Raw genomic sequence first — 15,489 nt, forward strand, 5'->3', positions numbered from 1 at the left:
GATCTAAAACGCACACCAAAAAAAACGAAATAATCACCTTCTTTGATTCAAGATCTATATTTTATTGCTATCCTCTTTTTTTCTTTTTACAAGAAATTGCTTGTGGCTTTTATAGATTACAAACTCTTCATATCTGTTTCATTCTTTTCCTATTCGGCCTTTTTCTGTTGCGTGTGCTTCGTTTTGCAGGTGTCCGTGGCCGACAGTGGTGGCAGAAACGCGTGAGTGGAGGTATGGGCCGGAGGCGTGGCAGACGAGAAGGTGGGGCGGCACACACGCGGCGCTTGGAGGCTAGGGTTTCCTCTGATCTGAAATTTTTGTTTAAGTTTGGTGGGTTAGGGTTTTCCTAATTTTGGGCCTGGGTATTTTATTTATTTTGTTTTATTTTTTGGCACTAGGCCCGGGCAAAATGGGCTCATACACCCACCATAAATCGGCAACGATCAACGATCTACCGGAGACGACTCTCGAGCATCCAGCGACAGTTCCTCATGGTCACGGTTGTAGTGGTAGAAACACCGTTGAGCAAGATGCCCAAACCATCCGTAAATTTGGTACTGAACTCTAGATCGGAACCCACGCCCACAGCCTCCAGATGGGGGACGAGCACCACGAATAGAGCCCCTATGATCGGTGATGGAACAGTCTCCAAGAGATTAACATGAAGAGGTATCTCTGGAGCCACACGCGCCTAATGATTCTCGTACTAAAGAAGCACTTCAACAAGTCATTGAAATTGAAAAGGTTCCGACGAGAACGAGGCGAGCGTAATGACAGAATCAAAATTAGAGGGTAAGCCTACAAGCAGAGTCTCGACCTTCTCTTCTTCGGAGATGCGCAAACCAGAGGCAGCTATCAAAGCACTCATATTCTGAATCTTGGCCACAAATTCTTTGATTGAAAGGCTGCCTTTCTTGAGGGAAAGCAAATCGTGTCGAATATGAGCAAGCTTCGCATCGGTGAGAGGAGAAAAAAGACGAGTTGTAGTAGTCCACATATCACAAGCAGATCGAGCTTCCATAAAAGAAGACAAAATGGAAGGATTAATTGTGGAAAGGAGCCATGAAGCTAATAATCGATCTTGTTGCACAAAAGCTAAAGCATCTGGATTCGAAATGAGTGAGCCTCTAGAGACTGCACAAACCGCGATAGACTAGCCAAAGTGCCATCGAGAAAACCGATCAGTTTATAACCCTCGACAATCATCCTAACGTGTTGCTGACACTGAACAAACGTGCCTTCATCGAGCTTGATCATCTCATACCATAGAAAAGACTGGACTAGCCGAGTACCAGTAAATGCTAAATAGCCAGGATCAACGGCGGACGAATCAATAAAAGCAGTGGTGGTCATTGAGGTAGGTCCCAAAACACTTCTAGGCGACTGATACCATGTAAGCTACTATGGTAAACATAAACAGAATAAAATAATGTATTCTGTATTTAGACTTCTTAACTTGTGAAATACATTGAGGAGACTTGAATTTATAGAATAATGTAGTAACTGCTCAACCTAGCTGATTAAGTAACAAACTAATAGCTCATAAAACTAACTCTTAAAACTGACTAACAACCAGGCTTAGCTAAGGTATACTTGTATTCTTAACACTTCATGACTAAATAATGTTGCAATCAATAGATAAATGATCAAAACTTAATTACAGATTATTTGAGTCCTAATTATATATGTTCAATCTGTCCTTCAGCTAGTTCAGTATAACCTGATGGTTTGCATTTAAATCAATGAGATGAAAATAAATGAGAAAAACAAATTAGAGAAATGGATTGTATGTATCAATATTAGTAGTGAATGTGTTTCCCAGCTATGAGCCAAAAGATGACTTAGAAAAACAAATTGAATGCAATTAAATAATTAAATTTTAAAGTGAAAATTAAATTAATTAGTTATAGCAATTTTATTGAAGAAGTTAATTAAATTTATTTAGCCATAAATTCTAGTATGGTAAAGGTGTCATGACTTAACTATGAGGTTTGTATGGTGTCATCAGTGGATACCTTTGTTACGACCCCTAAAAAAATTGTCATAACTTCAATAGAGTTAGAATTGGGTTGAGAAAATAATTGAATTAGGAAATAAATTAAATTTATTTATTTACACAAATAATATGTTGGGAATAGAAATTTGTTTATTGAGTTGATTAAATTATTGAGTTGGTTTAAAAACTAAATAATACATATAATTATACCTAATACACATGACAAGCCCAAAATCCCATATTGTAACATGATGAGTGGCAACCCTAGATCCCATAGATGGAACAAGGGTGTCGCCACTTATAGCCTTTCTCAGTAGGGGTAGGTGTATTTTTCTATTAAAATAAATTTTTTTATTCAACTAGTATTTTTGTGATTTCCTCTTTAAATAGAGACCATGGCAATGTCAAAAGACAAACCACATTAAGCTTTGACACTTTATCAAAATTTAGTGAGATTTATTCCTCTAAATAAATTCTAAATCTTCAGAGAGTGCCTTTTAGTTTCTAGTGCTTGAGAGAGATTGATGTTTCCACTTAGCATCAATAAAGTTTTCATTGTGTTCATCGGTTCGTGATTAAAGCCTACATTATAAGCAAGCATAGGTGCGAGAATAGTGGAAAAGATCACTTTGGTCGAAAGCTGGGAACTTTCTTTACCACTTGTTCCAAAACATAAGTATAAATTTAATAAAGAGTTTATTGCTATAAATAATATAATAGTTCGGTTTTAGAAAAATTAATTATTTTTTTGTCATGCAACAAAATTATTTTCTAAACTGAATTTTTTCAACATAAAATATCATTGAATAATATAATTTATTTTAATTATGAAAAAATAACTTTTTAATTTTTCAAATCAAGATGATGGCTGGTTAACTCGTGATATTTACTTAATTAAATATTTAAATAATAGAATGGATATTTAAGTTTTAAAGTTAGAGAAGATATATGAGCAATGAGCATTCAGATGCAGGCCCAAAATGAACATAATATATATACAGGCCCAGCAAACATACAAGTCAAAGAGCATCGGAAGTGGATAGAGATGAATTTCTGGAATTCAATTTGAGGGTGGAGGACACGTGGCAGAAGGACCACCTCCCATGTTTCTGGAATTGAAGCCAAAAAAAATATTAGTAGTTATCCCCTTTACTCAAAAAAGAAAACAAAATAAAATAAGGAGGGAGGATATAGAGAGAAATTGAGTGAAAGAATGAAGCTTTTTAGAGTGTAAAACTAGAAAAGGGCAGCCAAAGGGGTGGCTCTCAAGGAAAAAACGTACTTTTAGGACATCTTCATCTAAGCCCGTGATCATATCTGTACAAATTTCCAAGAGTTCCAATGTTCTAGACCCACAATACCCTTTCTACTTTCAGACAGCCCTTAATTTAATCAATAAAATTGCCATGAACTAAATGTCAAGTTGCTCCACAGTCTCCTGCCTTTGGTAGTTGACGTTATTACATCAGTGGATACAAGTTTAGCTACTTTTAGGGAAAGATAAGAAGAAACAATCCAACTCAAACGAGTTGAGTTTCTACCTCAATGTTTGTATTTTGTAATGGATGGGGTTTGGAATCATCAAAAGGTTAGGCTTACATTCCCAATCACATCATAAGACTAAACATTTGTCACAATGATAACAACAAAACAAAAATTAAGAATCCAAAGATTAAACCAAGAAAAACAAAGGGATATCGATATGAAATATCCAACACTGCTACTAAAACATTGCCATATTGCCATTTTATCATCCTTCGTTAGCAGCAAATCATAAATATATATATTATATTTTTATTCATTCAATCAGTATCTAATAGTTTAAATCTATTTTCTTCCTCAGCCCATCATTGCAAAACCAAATAGAACCTCAACAGTCAAAACGAATTAGGCATTGAAGACCGATTAAGCTTCCATGTTGAAAACCACCGGAGCCACGTTCCTAGCCATAGCCACCTCTTTCTTTATTCTCCACTTTTCTCCCCCTCCAAAATCATATTATCACTCGCTGTTTATATCCAGTTCCCTGTCCGATAATGCCTCCATATCTCACCACCTCCGCACCCTCACCCGCCGCCCACATGTTGCAGGCTCCCAAGCCAACGCTGAGGCTGCATCCTATGTTCTATCAACACTCTCCGCTTGCAACATCATGGCACACATCGTCTCCTATGATGTTTTACTAACCTACCCAGATTCACGTTCGCTGACTCTGACACCTTCTCCTTCAGAACCGCCTATAACTTTTGATCTCAAGCAGGAAATATACGAGGGTGATCCCTATGCAGATGTGGCTGATGAAGTGCTGCCTACTAACCACGCATATGCCAAGTCTGGTTCGGTTGTCGGGCCAGTGGTTTATGTGAACTATAGGCGGGTGGAGGACTACGGTACATTGAAAGAAATGGGAGTGAACGTTACTGGTACTGTGGCTTTGGCGAGATACGGAGAGATTTTTAGGGGAGACATTGTGATGAATGCGTTTGAAGCTGGTGCTATAGGGGCATTGGTGTATACTGATAGGAAAGATTATGGAGGTGAGGGAGGTGATGCAAAGTGGTTTCCCGATGACAAATGGATGCCGCCGAGTGGGGTTCAGGTGGGAACAGTCTATAATGGGTCTGGTGACCCCACTACGCCTGGATGGGCTAGCAGTGAAGGGTGTGAGAGGGTGTCAGTTGAGGAGGTGGAGAGCAGTGGAGATGTTCCTTTAATACCCTCGATGCCGATATCTGGTGCGGATGGTGAAACAATCTTGAGGTCAATCGGTGGACAAATTGCAAAAGATAATTGGCAGGGAAGCAAAGATGCCCCAACTTACAGAGTTGGACCAGGACCAGGAGTTGTGAATCTCGAGTACAATGTAAGCATTTATGAATAGGTCAACCTGTCAAAATGAACCACAACTTAAATGGTCAATAATGGGTTGGTTTGCTTGAATGAGATTTTCAGGGGAAACAAGTCATAGCAACAATTCAAAACGTCATGGGTGTTATTGAAGGAGTGGAGGAGCCTGATCGGTAAGTTCAGAAACATATATGGACATTGCTGCATATGAATTACTCACATTTGTGTTGGATATTCACTATTATTATTAGGACTTAAACGTGACCTAATTCACCAATGGATATAGCAATCAACTAAGCAAACACTATGACTAGCCAATGATAAGAAGACTTTGGAATAATTAAGAGCACTTGTTTTTTAATGATATCCTATTGCTAGGTTCGTCATTCTGGGCAATCATCGTGATGCATGGACATTTGGAGCTGTTGATCCCAACAGTGGTACCGCAGCACTGCTAGAGGTGATTATAATCCCATTACATCCCACACTTTATACTTGTCAAAGCTAAAAGCAGAGATTTCACCCTTGGGACAAATTGTGCATTTCAGCTGAATTCCCCATCATGCAGGTTGCACAAAGACTCCAGAAACTACAAAGAAGCGGTTGGAAACCACGACGAACAATTATTTTGTGCAATTGGGATGCTGAGGAGTATGGCTTGGTCTGTCTTGACTGGTTATCTCTCGTATGCATCTATCTTTATTGCCTCTTTCTGAACTGAAATATAAACAGGCTAGTACTTCCAGACAGGATCGACAGAATGGGTAGAAGAAAACAGAGAATTGTTGGCTTCAAGGGCAGTTGCATACTTAAATGTTGACTGCGCGGTATCTGGAGCAGGATTTCATGCTTCTGGAACTCCACAACTTGATGATCTGCTCAAACTAGCTACACAACAGGTATCTGAAAACTGCTAAACCAAACCAACACAAGGACAATAGCAATAGTAGCCGAGTCTAAATGGAAGAAACGAAATAAAATAAAAGAAGTTCTGAGTATAGTCAGTGTGTCATTGGAGTTCAATTCTTGTCAATCTTCTCTCACTTGACTAATCATTTTTCTATTTGATTTTTGAAGGTTCAAGATCCAGATAACTCATCACAAACAATCTACGAACAATGGATTCAGTCCACTGAGTCTTCTCTGGTGAGTATAATGAAAGTGAAACTAAATGATTCCGAAGAACTTGTCTGGTTGGTGCATGTAGATTACATATCTACATCAAAGTTAATGAATTTATTATCCTGCACATAACCTGTGAAGATTGGACGATTAGGAGGAGCAGGTTCTGATTATGCAGCTTTTCTGCAACATATTGGTGTTCCAGCAGCTGACATGCGTTTCGGAGCAGGTAATCAGCACATTGTATTTTGTAAACTTTACTTCTACTTAACAATGGTACCAAAAAGGGAGAGGATAACATACATGCCAGGCTATTCAAATAGGCAGTTAGACACCAACAGAATAGTTTGAGCAATATACAGATGAAAAATATATAGCAGAAAGTTTCCAATGTCAAATAATGCGTATAATGTAGCCTAACGTAAGCAGATATGAAGATCTAGCAACTACACGACCAATAAAATATCAAACCTTGTCAAACCATGTAGTACTCTGAAAGAAAGAATTCATTCTATTTTCATCAGGTCACAAGGGTAATGACTGTCAGGATCATACCAAGAAGAAAGGATGAGTAACAATTTTGACTTACTTCATTAATGAAGAGAGTTAAGTATTTTATACAGATGAGAAGTAACTGTTAACTAACTGATTAACTACTAACAGATGAGTAACTGATTAACTAATTGTTACTCCTAACATTCCCTGTGCTAATCAACTTCCTCCCTGTAACTTCACTGTTATGAAGAACAATTTGGAGCTGACTCCTGAATTTATGAAATTACCCTGCTGATAAGGGTTTCGTCAAGACATCTGCAATTTGTTCTTTACTTGGAACATGCCCTACTTGAAACAATCTATTGGCAACTGTCTCGCGAACAAAAAATAAATCTAACTCAACGTGCTTAAATTTCGAATGCATGACAGGATTTCCGGCCACTGCCACAGCAGCTGAGCTATCACACCACACCAATGCTTTACCCTTAATAGAAGCTCCCAATTCAGACAACAATGACTGAATCCAGACCATTTCGGCAGTGACATGAGCAAGGCTACGATATTCTGCCTCAGCAGTAGACCTTGAGACCACCTGTTGTTTCCTGGAGCTCCAGGAGAATAGATTTCCTCCAAGAAAAACACAGTAACCTGAGGTTGATCGACGATCATCAGCATCTGACCCCCAACTAGCATTCGAAAAACCTTCAAGCAGAAACTTTGATCTCCTAGTAAAATTCATGCCATAATCCAAGGTCCCTCTCAAATATCGAAGGATTCGTTTCACAGCCTTAAAATGCAAATCCAACGGTTTGTGAACCTTGTTGACAGAGAATGCTATATCTGGCCTGGTAATTACTACATACTGTAAGGCACCAACTATGCTTCTATACAAGTGTGCATCGTCAACTGGAGTACCTTCATGAGCTGATAGGTGACACGTTATGACCATAGGTGTTGGCAATTCGTTGGACTTGTCCATAAAAGCCCTTGTAAGAAGATCGAGTATATACTTCCTTTGACTAAGAAAAATCTCATCTGGAGTATAACTGACCTCAATACCGAGAAAATAATTCAACCTTCCCAAATCTTTTAATGAGAACTGAATATCAAGCTCTTTGACAAATCGATCTATAGCTTATAAGTCTGTCCCAGTGATAATGATGTCATCAACGTACACAAGAACATAAATCAGCTGAGATCCCGATCGATAAATAAAAGGAGAATTGTCAGCCTTTGAAATAGCAAACTGTGCAGCTAAAAGGAAATCTCGTAGCTTGTGGAACCAGCCCTGAGGTGCTTGCTTAAGACCATAGAGAGCTTTCTTCAATCTGCAAACTAACTGTTGACCACCATTCCCTTGTTGTTCAAATCCTGGTGGTTGCACCATGTATATTTCTTCCTGCAAGTCGCCATTTAAGAAGGCATTGTTAATGTCGACTTGCCTGAGCGTCCACCCCAAGGAGACTGCTAGAGCCAGAACCACTTGAATGGTTGTTGGCTTAACGACAGGGCTAAAAGTTTCCTGAAAATTAACGCCGGCCTCTTGAAGGTAGCCTTTGACAACCAACCTGCCCTTGTATCGAGCCACCGAGCCATCAGCATGTCTTTTGAGTTTAAAGATCCATTTGCAGCCAACAGTCCTACGATTTCCAGGTAAGGGTACTAGATCCCAAGTGTCATTCGCGAGTAGAGCCTTGTACTCAGCTTGTGCAGCTGCTGTCCAAGCAGGACTTTGAAAGGCTTCAGTAATAGACGTAGGCTCCTTCTCTGTGAAGATTGAAGTGTACAAATTAGGCTTGAAAATGCCATTTTTTGATCGAGTTCGTATTGGGTGAGTGCTCACACAAGGAACAGTACTAGCAGGAAGAGCAGGTTGATCAGAGGAATTGGTATGTGTCCCTCCTGAACCAGAGTGACTGCCAGGAAATCGTATGTTAGAAGAAGATTGAATGGACCCTACCACAGGAGAGGAAATGGCTTGTTCTAAACCTGAGGAAATTTGGCCTGAGGGGGCAGTAGCTACCACCAAAGGAATACAAGACTTGTGATGAGAGGATTGAATTAAACCAGAACTAGAAGATAAATGGAAACCATCTTTGGAAGGAAGCCGTGATTCATCAAATGTAACATGCCGAGAGACAAAGATACAGCCATCCGTATCAAGACACTAGTAACCTTTCTGATTTGATGCTACTCCAATAAACACACTGTTTTGACCGAAATTAAAGCTTGTGCTACTGAAATGGCCGCAAGTAAGGATAACAAGTGCAGCAAAAAACCTTTAGGTGGGAATAGTCAGGGCGAACCTTGAGCACCTTTTAAGGACTTTGCTTCTGTAGAACATGAGTAGCGAGCCTATTGATCAATTGAACCGCATGTGCAAATTCATAAGACCAGAATTCCAAGGGTAAAAACGCCTGTGTAAGAAGTGTCAACCCCATGTCAACTAGCTATCGATGCTTCCTTTCAACCACACCGTTCTGCTTGGAAATGTGGGGACAGGTGACCCGATGTTGAATACCAAGTCGAGACAACTCATTGGACAACGGCCGAAATTCACCCCTATCAGTTTGAAGCATTTTGACAGAGTAACCAAATTGGACTCGAACCATATCATGAAAATGAAGAAAACACTTGAAAACTTCTGATTTTGACTGTATAAAGTACACCCAGGTATACCTGCTATGCATATCCACAAAAGAGACATAATAAACAAATCTATTGGAATTTAGATGAGCAGGGCCCCAAACATCAATTTCCACTAATTCAAAAGGCAACGAATACAAAGTATTTGAAGAGTTAAAAGGCAGCTTATGAGCTTTGCCTAAACGACATGTTGAACAAACAGTAGACAAATTATGTCGGGTAAAATGAATATTACAGCCACGCAAAACATCCACAAGAACACTAGTACATGGGTGGTCGAGTCTATTATGCCACAATATAGGAGAAGAAGTAAGCTAAGCTGCACATAGGATTGTTGAATTCGACTGTGAAGAAGCAACAGATTTGTTAGAGCTTGATCTAGACACATCAAACCCGTAGAAGCCATCATGCATGCGGCCCACTAGGAGGACTTTCCTTGTCTGAATATCCTTCACAAAACAAAGAAGTGGGTGAAATTCAAAAGATACGGCATTATCCCGTGTAAACTGACCAACAGACAGTAAGTTCTTGCATAAAATTGGAACATGAAGCACATTCTTTAGGCGCAAAATTCGAGAACCAGCCAACAAGCTAGAAGAGCCTACATTAGCAACCGAAATAGAGGCACCATGCCCCGTAGAGACTTGTTTCATACCTGTATAAGGAGAAACATTGGAGAGGGTAGTCTATCAGAGGTGATGTGATTAGTGGCCCCAGAATCCGGATACCAAGCCTGATCTGGATTAGCAGAGAAAGGCTGTTGAGGAGATGAATGAGATGCGGAGATGGAAGATGAGTAACATGGACTGCAAGTGTGAGACATATGAGAGCAAGTAGGAACAGAAGGAGAACCTCCCTAATCATTGAACCGATGGTAATTAATTGACATCGAGTGGTTCGAACCAATACCTAAAAAAGTCTCATCGCGTCTGAACCAAGTGACTAATTTTGCCACATAACTGACATTGTGGCCTAGTTCGTGACCAATTCTGGCCACTGCCACGAGACCAACCACGTCCTAGCCCTCGGTAACCATGTTTGTACTCTTGCGAATAGCTGGTATGAGCACCAGTGTGTTTTGAACGTTCTGAGTTGTCTGGCTTCTGATTGGATGCCAAATTAGCCTGCAAGGGAACCTCTTCCAGTGAGGCCAGTTGTCGTGCCTCACAGTCGAGAAGTATTTCTGTTAATAAATCAAGTGACATAGGAGTGGCAGAGGCAACCACACGAACAGACTCATGCTCGATCGAGAGACCAGCCAATATAACACTCACTTGTTCTTGTTCTGTAACCATACTGCCAGCAGCGATGAGATTATCACTTAAGCTCTTCACCTTAGCCAAATATCTTTGACAGTAAAACCCGTTTTCTTGAGAGAGTAGAGTATATGACGCATGCTTGACAGCTTAACATTGGATTTGGCCCCAAATCTCCTTTCAATAATTTTCCAAATACCAAAACTAGTCTTGGCTGGCGTGAGATAGACCAAGACTTCATCTGTAACTGTTGAAAGCAACCAAGAAGCTAGGAACTTGTCTTGCTTTTTATGAATAAGAAACTCAAGATTATCAACACACTGACCTTCAGCTCCATCACCGAAGGTGGGACAGAAACTGTGCCTAGCACAAACCCTTCAAGATCATATCCTTCAAGAATTAACAAGATTTGATGTTTCCATAGCAAGAAGTTGTGTTCCCCAAGTTTAATCGTATCATGCTTAGAGAAGTAATGAATGTTCTACAAAATTACGTTGCTAGGTTCTTGAGAATGAACTGCTCCCTCAGTGTTAGACGAGTGACGAGGTGTATCTCCCGCAAGAACAGTTTCAGTCTCCGTAAAGAAAAAAAAAAAAACCAAGAAAACCATAGCTCTTGATACCATGTCAAGATCATACCAACAAGAAAGGATGAGTAACAATTCTGACTTACTTCATTAATGAAGAGAGTTAAGTATTTTATACAGATGAGAAGTAACTGTTAACTACTAACAGATGAGTAACTGATTAACTAATTGTTACTCCTAACAATGAGAAATGATAATAAAATAACTAGTACTCTGACAAATATTATAGAACCTGAAACCAGTTCCCAACTATTTTCAACTTTGGCCATCAAGAATAACTCATAATCCATGTAAATTCATGAAAAAGAAAAGCCAAATTGTTCATTAGACATTAATCCAAACTAAGAGGCCCACAGCCTACATACATGCTCGTAATACTAAGATTATTTGTTTGTCTTAGAAGAGAAGTTAAGCATCATATGTGTCCACACATGACTAAGATTATTATTTGTCTCAGAAAGAAGTATAACACAACCTAAAGAACATTTCCTTAAGCAGCCAAATGACTTTCCCATTATCAAGTTAGAAGTCAATAATATTAACCTGCAGACCTTCAAGAAATTGAATCTTTGATCACTTTTTACCTTGTCAACTGCCCCTACCCCTCTACGAAAGATAAATTTCACTGCAAGGTACTTCAATTTGACATCTTTTCTAATTGCTTAAGCCATTTACCTTAGATGCAGCTTTAAACCCCTAGAATTTTACAGCCATTGGCAAAAGTAGATACAAACATATGATAGTATAGAGTTTTCCTGTTTCTGCCTAATAAAAGTTATTGTTCATGCAGGATACCCAGTATATCACTCAATGTATGATGACTACACCTGGATTGAAAATTTTGGGGACCCAATGTTTCATAGAAATGTTGCAGGTACATAACAGCATCTCATAATTAGAAATCCTTGAGCAAATGGTAGCATCTAAGGTTTTTCCTCTTCATTGCTCATTCAACATCCAATTGCACTTTGATAAATAGGATATATACGTTGTATTAATTACTTTTTCCAGTAACAATTCATTTGAGAAATTTAATTAAAAGAAGCCTTAAAAAACCAAATTACAAATTATTTTTTTTAACAAAAACAGTGGCTAGCGTTTGGGGTTTAGTTGCTCTTCGGCTGGCAGATGAAGAGTTCTTGCCTTTTAATTATCACTCCTATGCATTGGAACTCCAGGTAAATTAACCTTTAGAAAATAAATAACTAATTGCAGTCCAATATGTATGCGACACATAGATTTAGTGCTTAGCCTGAAAATCTTAATGCAATACAACAAAATACATGATAACAGAAGCGTGCAGAAGACCTGGAAAATGAGATGTCAGATAAGGGCATAACCTTTTCTCCCTTGTTCAAGTCTATCGAGGAGCTATCAAAAGCAGCCAGAAAGATAAATTACCAGAAAAAGGTAACAACAGTTTCCATAATCAAGTTTGAAAATGAAAAAATAGTATTGAGCAGAAAGGTAATGGAAGTATCTTTCTCTAGGAAATAAAAGAAGCTAAAGGTTGGACATCAATGTGGAGAAACGACCATGTCAAATTACGTGAACTAAATGATAGACTAATGATGGCAGAACGGGCATTTACGGACTGTGATGGACTTCTTAGAAGGCCATGGTACAAACACTTGGTAAGCTTTCCTTAATTACATTCACCAAGCTACTTCCATATGGCCAAAGAAAGCGCGCACACAGGCACACACAAACTACTTTCATTGTTCCAAGGTTTCATTTTCAATTCACTATATAACGAAGTTAGATATCATAATCCGAAGATGGAAACCTCTAGATATATATTATTCATTACTATAATTTTTACTAAATGGACTAAGTACCGACATTGTGACATGCAGATTTATGCACCATCAAGGCACAATGATTATGGATCTACATCCTTCCCAGGAATAGATGATGCAATTGAAAATGCAAAGAATCTGAACACTGCCGAATCATGGCATGTGGTGCAACATGAAGTTTGGAGAGTTGCTAGAGCTGTCAAGCATGCCTCCTTAGTCCTTGATGGAAAACTCACATGAATTCTGCAAGATGGACCTACACTTGAGACAGCAATGTACTTCAGTGAGAGTGACGGACATGAGAGAGATCTAGATTATAGAAAATTCACTTACTCATTAAAATCAATCATCAGTACTGAGCCTTATTTCAGGTATTTCTATGTCAGAATTCCATACTATAGTCACAGCTTTCATGAAGGGAACAACAAAATGGGAATAGCATTGGCATCGAGAATTAAGGCAAATAGACCAACTAATGCAAAAATCAATAAGTTCATTCAACTTCATTTGGCATTAGCGTTATGTTCGTCTCAAATGCACTTCTTGTCCCTATCTTCTTGTTATATTATCTCCTGTAAATCCAACATATTGGTTAGAGAAACCATCTCATATGACATTGTATGTACTGTCAGTTCTACATCCCCTCTCATACATACTTCCTTTTCACATTTCATCTATTCTGACCATCTTGGCATCTCCACATTTCAATATTGTCTAAGCTCCTTGTAGAGCAACAGGTAATATCTGGCGTAAATAGAAAGAAAATTATGGAAAAATAATGTGATGCGTGACTGTGAATGAATCGGTGTCTGCCACCTAAATACTGTCTAGGTCAATTTAGTTTCATGAACCACAAACAACTTATCGCAAATAACAGAGATTGAACTTCAAGAAGTTAAGAGATCAGCAATGGCTGCTGTTTGCACACAGATGCAAGAATGTATAGGGAGAAAGAAGTTCTTCCCTTAATTTTAAACAATGATAACCCACGCTATTCTCTTTTTCTTGATAAAAGCTTGTATTAATAATGAAAAATCCCGTATGAGCCTACAGCCTACATGCTTACAAACTATACAAAACTGAGTAACTGGCTAGACGGCAGAATTCAAGATCCGAATTTGAATATAGATTAAGAACAACTGCACTACGATTGGAACTAAATATATACATCAAATATGTCTACCTGGTGGAAGCTCTCATTCTCTGCATGTCGAAGTGTGATTTCATTGTTGCCAGCAGCGACATGAATAAGAGGCCTAGAAATGTAGAAACTGACACACATACTGCCTACAAGAGCATACTGCAATGAATTAACGTGTACAAGAAACCCCAAATCCCGAAACAATGCCGATAAGGTATATAATGTAACCATCCTCCAGAATTGTTGTTAATGCCCATGCATTATGCATTTAAACTTGATCTTCCATCCCACAGATGAGTTGTAGATTTTTAGTTTCTTTTTTTCTTGAATGTTCTGGCATATGTATGTTTTTTTGGTTAAGTTCTAATTGAATTGATGAAACAGGTAATAAATCATCCAATTCAAATCACTTGGATTTTTTAAGATTTTTGAACAATTTCTTTTGCCTTCAGCTTAAGACAACATCGCCAGAATATAAGCAGTAGAGGAAATGGCAAGCATTACAATTTATTCATTGAGTTGCTGAAATATTTACAACCAAAGTAGAGAAGCAAAAGCGATGATGAACCCAATCAATCGGCCAGGATCTCATCGGGATCTTCGAAATTAGGGTCCTTGGCATCGACAAGCTCTGTTTCACCCCCGATCTCGGCGGGCGAAAGGCCATCTCCAACCCAAGTGAACTTGCCACCATGACCTCCTTTCTTGGGCGATCCGTTCATTCCCGTACCCGATTTCCTATCTTTCCTCACATCAGATGGCTTTCCATTGCCTTTGCTATTCTTTCCACTGTGCTTCATCTTCTCCGCAGAGCTGAGCTACCACTTGGTTTTGAATTTAGATTGGATGCTGACGCGTGATTTGATGGTTTGGGCGTAATGCTGTTTATATAGGGAGTGGAAGTGTGTGACAGATTGTGGGCGAGGGTGTGAATGTGTAATACTGTGATTCGTGGATCCGTGAACGGATAAGATCGTAATAATATCATATTCAATCATTGTCAACCCTATTTGAATATACGACACAAATAGGATATTCATTATCCCCTAACTTTATCGATCTTTATAACTCATAACAAAATCATAACTATTTTTTATTTTTTTAATAATATTTTCTCATGTCTTATTAATAGAAACGTTCGAGTCTTTATACATATTGTTATAGATATTATTACAGCTTGTGATAGGCCTATTATTTTGTCTTGACCTTACTACCCTTAGTATTGACATTCTCTATCCCTGGTACTGACATTCTCTATTCCTAGTACTGACATTCTCTATAAACTTCAAATTTGTTAGATATTTTTCTACGGAGCACGCGATCCTTTCTGTTTCTGGACTGACGTTTTGGGCAGGCTCCATAAGTGCTAGACACGTGTCTAGGTGGCCTGCAGAGTACGCAACCCATTTTACGAGCTCATTGGGTGTACATGAGCTGAGGCGGTGGCCATACGTTGCAAGCTGGGTCCTTGGTTTTGTCTTGCGAGCTGGGTCCACAAGCTCGCTCTGCAAGTAGGGTTTTTAAACTCACATTGCTATTCTCTTCGTGGCTCGTTTCACACTCAATCTCTTGGTGGGACCTATTTGAGTCATGGGTCAAAG

At 38.9% G+C, this 15,489-nt stretch overlaps 1 protein-coding gene and 1 long non-coding RNA gene across 5 annotated transcripts; one reads left to right on the forward strand and one right to left on the reverse strand.

Moving 5' to 3' along the window:
• Positions 1 to 3,085: 3,085 nt before the first annotated feature.
• On the forward strand, positions 3,086 to 13,415 carry LOC107962711 (probable glutamate carboxypeptidase LAMP1). The gene is made up of 12 exons (XM_016899191.2): positions 3,086 to 4,859; positions 4,949 to 5,016; positions 5,222 to 5,303; positions 5,412 to 5,504; positions 5,590 to 5,742; positions 5,921 to 5,989; positions 6,107 to 6,194; positions 11,739 to 11,822; positions 12,038 to 12,126; positions 12,242 to 12,358; positions 12,439 to 12,582; positions 12,805 to 13,415. The coding sequence occupies exons 1-12, from the start codon at positions 3,912 to 3,914 to the stop codon at positions 12,985 to 12,987; spliced, it is 2,118 nt and encodes a 705-aa protein (XP_016754680.2). The 5' UTR covers positions 3,086 to 3,911; the 3' UTR covers positions 12,988 to 13,415.
• Positions 9,194 to 14,746, reverse strand: LOC107962712 (uncharacterized). 4 transcript variants are annotated; one of them, XR_005928466.1, is made up of 5 exons: positions 13,931 to 14,737; positions 13,404 to 13,491; positions 13,081 to 13,319; positions 9,762 to 13,003; positions 9,194 to 9,555 (listed from the first exon to the last, which is right to left on the reverse strand). It is a non-coding gene; the product is annotated as an uncharacterized lncRNA (long non-coding RNA). The 4 variants fall into 4 exon arrangements; XR_005928465.1 differs by having other exon boundaries at positions 9,194 to 13,003; XR_005928467.1 differs by lacking the exon at positions 13,404 to 13,491 and having other exon boundaries at positions 9,194 to 13,003; positions 13,931 to 14,746.
• Between the last annotated feature and the right edge of the window lie 743 nt (positions 14,747 to 15,489).

Source organism: Gossypium hirsutum, chromosome A06, assembly GCF_007990345.1.
Source record: "Gossypium hirsutum isolate 1008001.06 chromosome A06, Gossypium_hirsutum_v2.1, whole genome shotgun sequence".
In the NCBI taxonomy this organism is placed as follows: Eukaryota; Viridiplantae; Streptophyta; class Magnoliopsida; order Malvales; family Malvaceae; genus Gossypium; species Gossypium hirsutum.

Bases quoted from the DNA above. Each gene is read 5' to 3' on its own strand.
- LOC107962711 (XM_016899191.2), top strand. From the start codon at position 3,912: ATGTTGAAAACCACCGGAGCCACGTTCCTAGCCATAGCCACCTCTTTC. The intron at 5,017-5,221 runs GTAAGTTCAGAA...TCCTATTGCTAG, and splicing joins GGAGTGGAGGAGCCTGATCG to GTTCGTCATTCTGGGCAATC. The intron at 5,505-5,589 runs GTCTGTCTTGAC...TAGTACTTCCAG, and splicing joins ATGCTGAGGAGTATGGCTTG to ACAGGATCGACAGAATGGGT.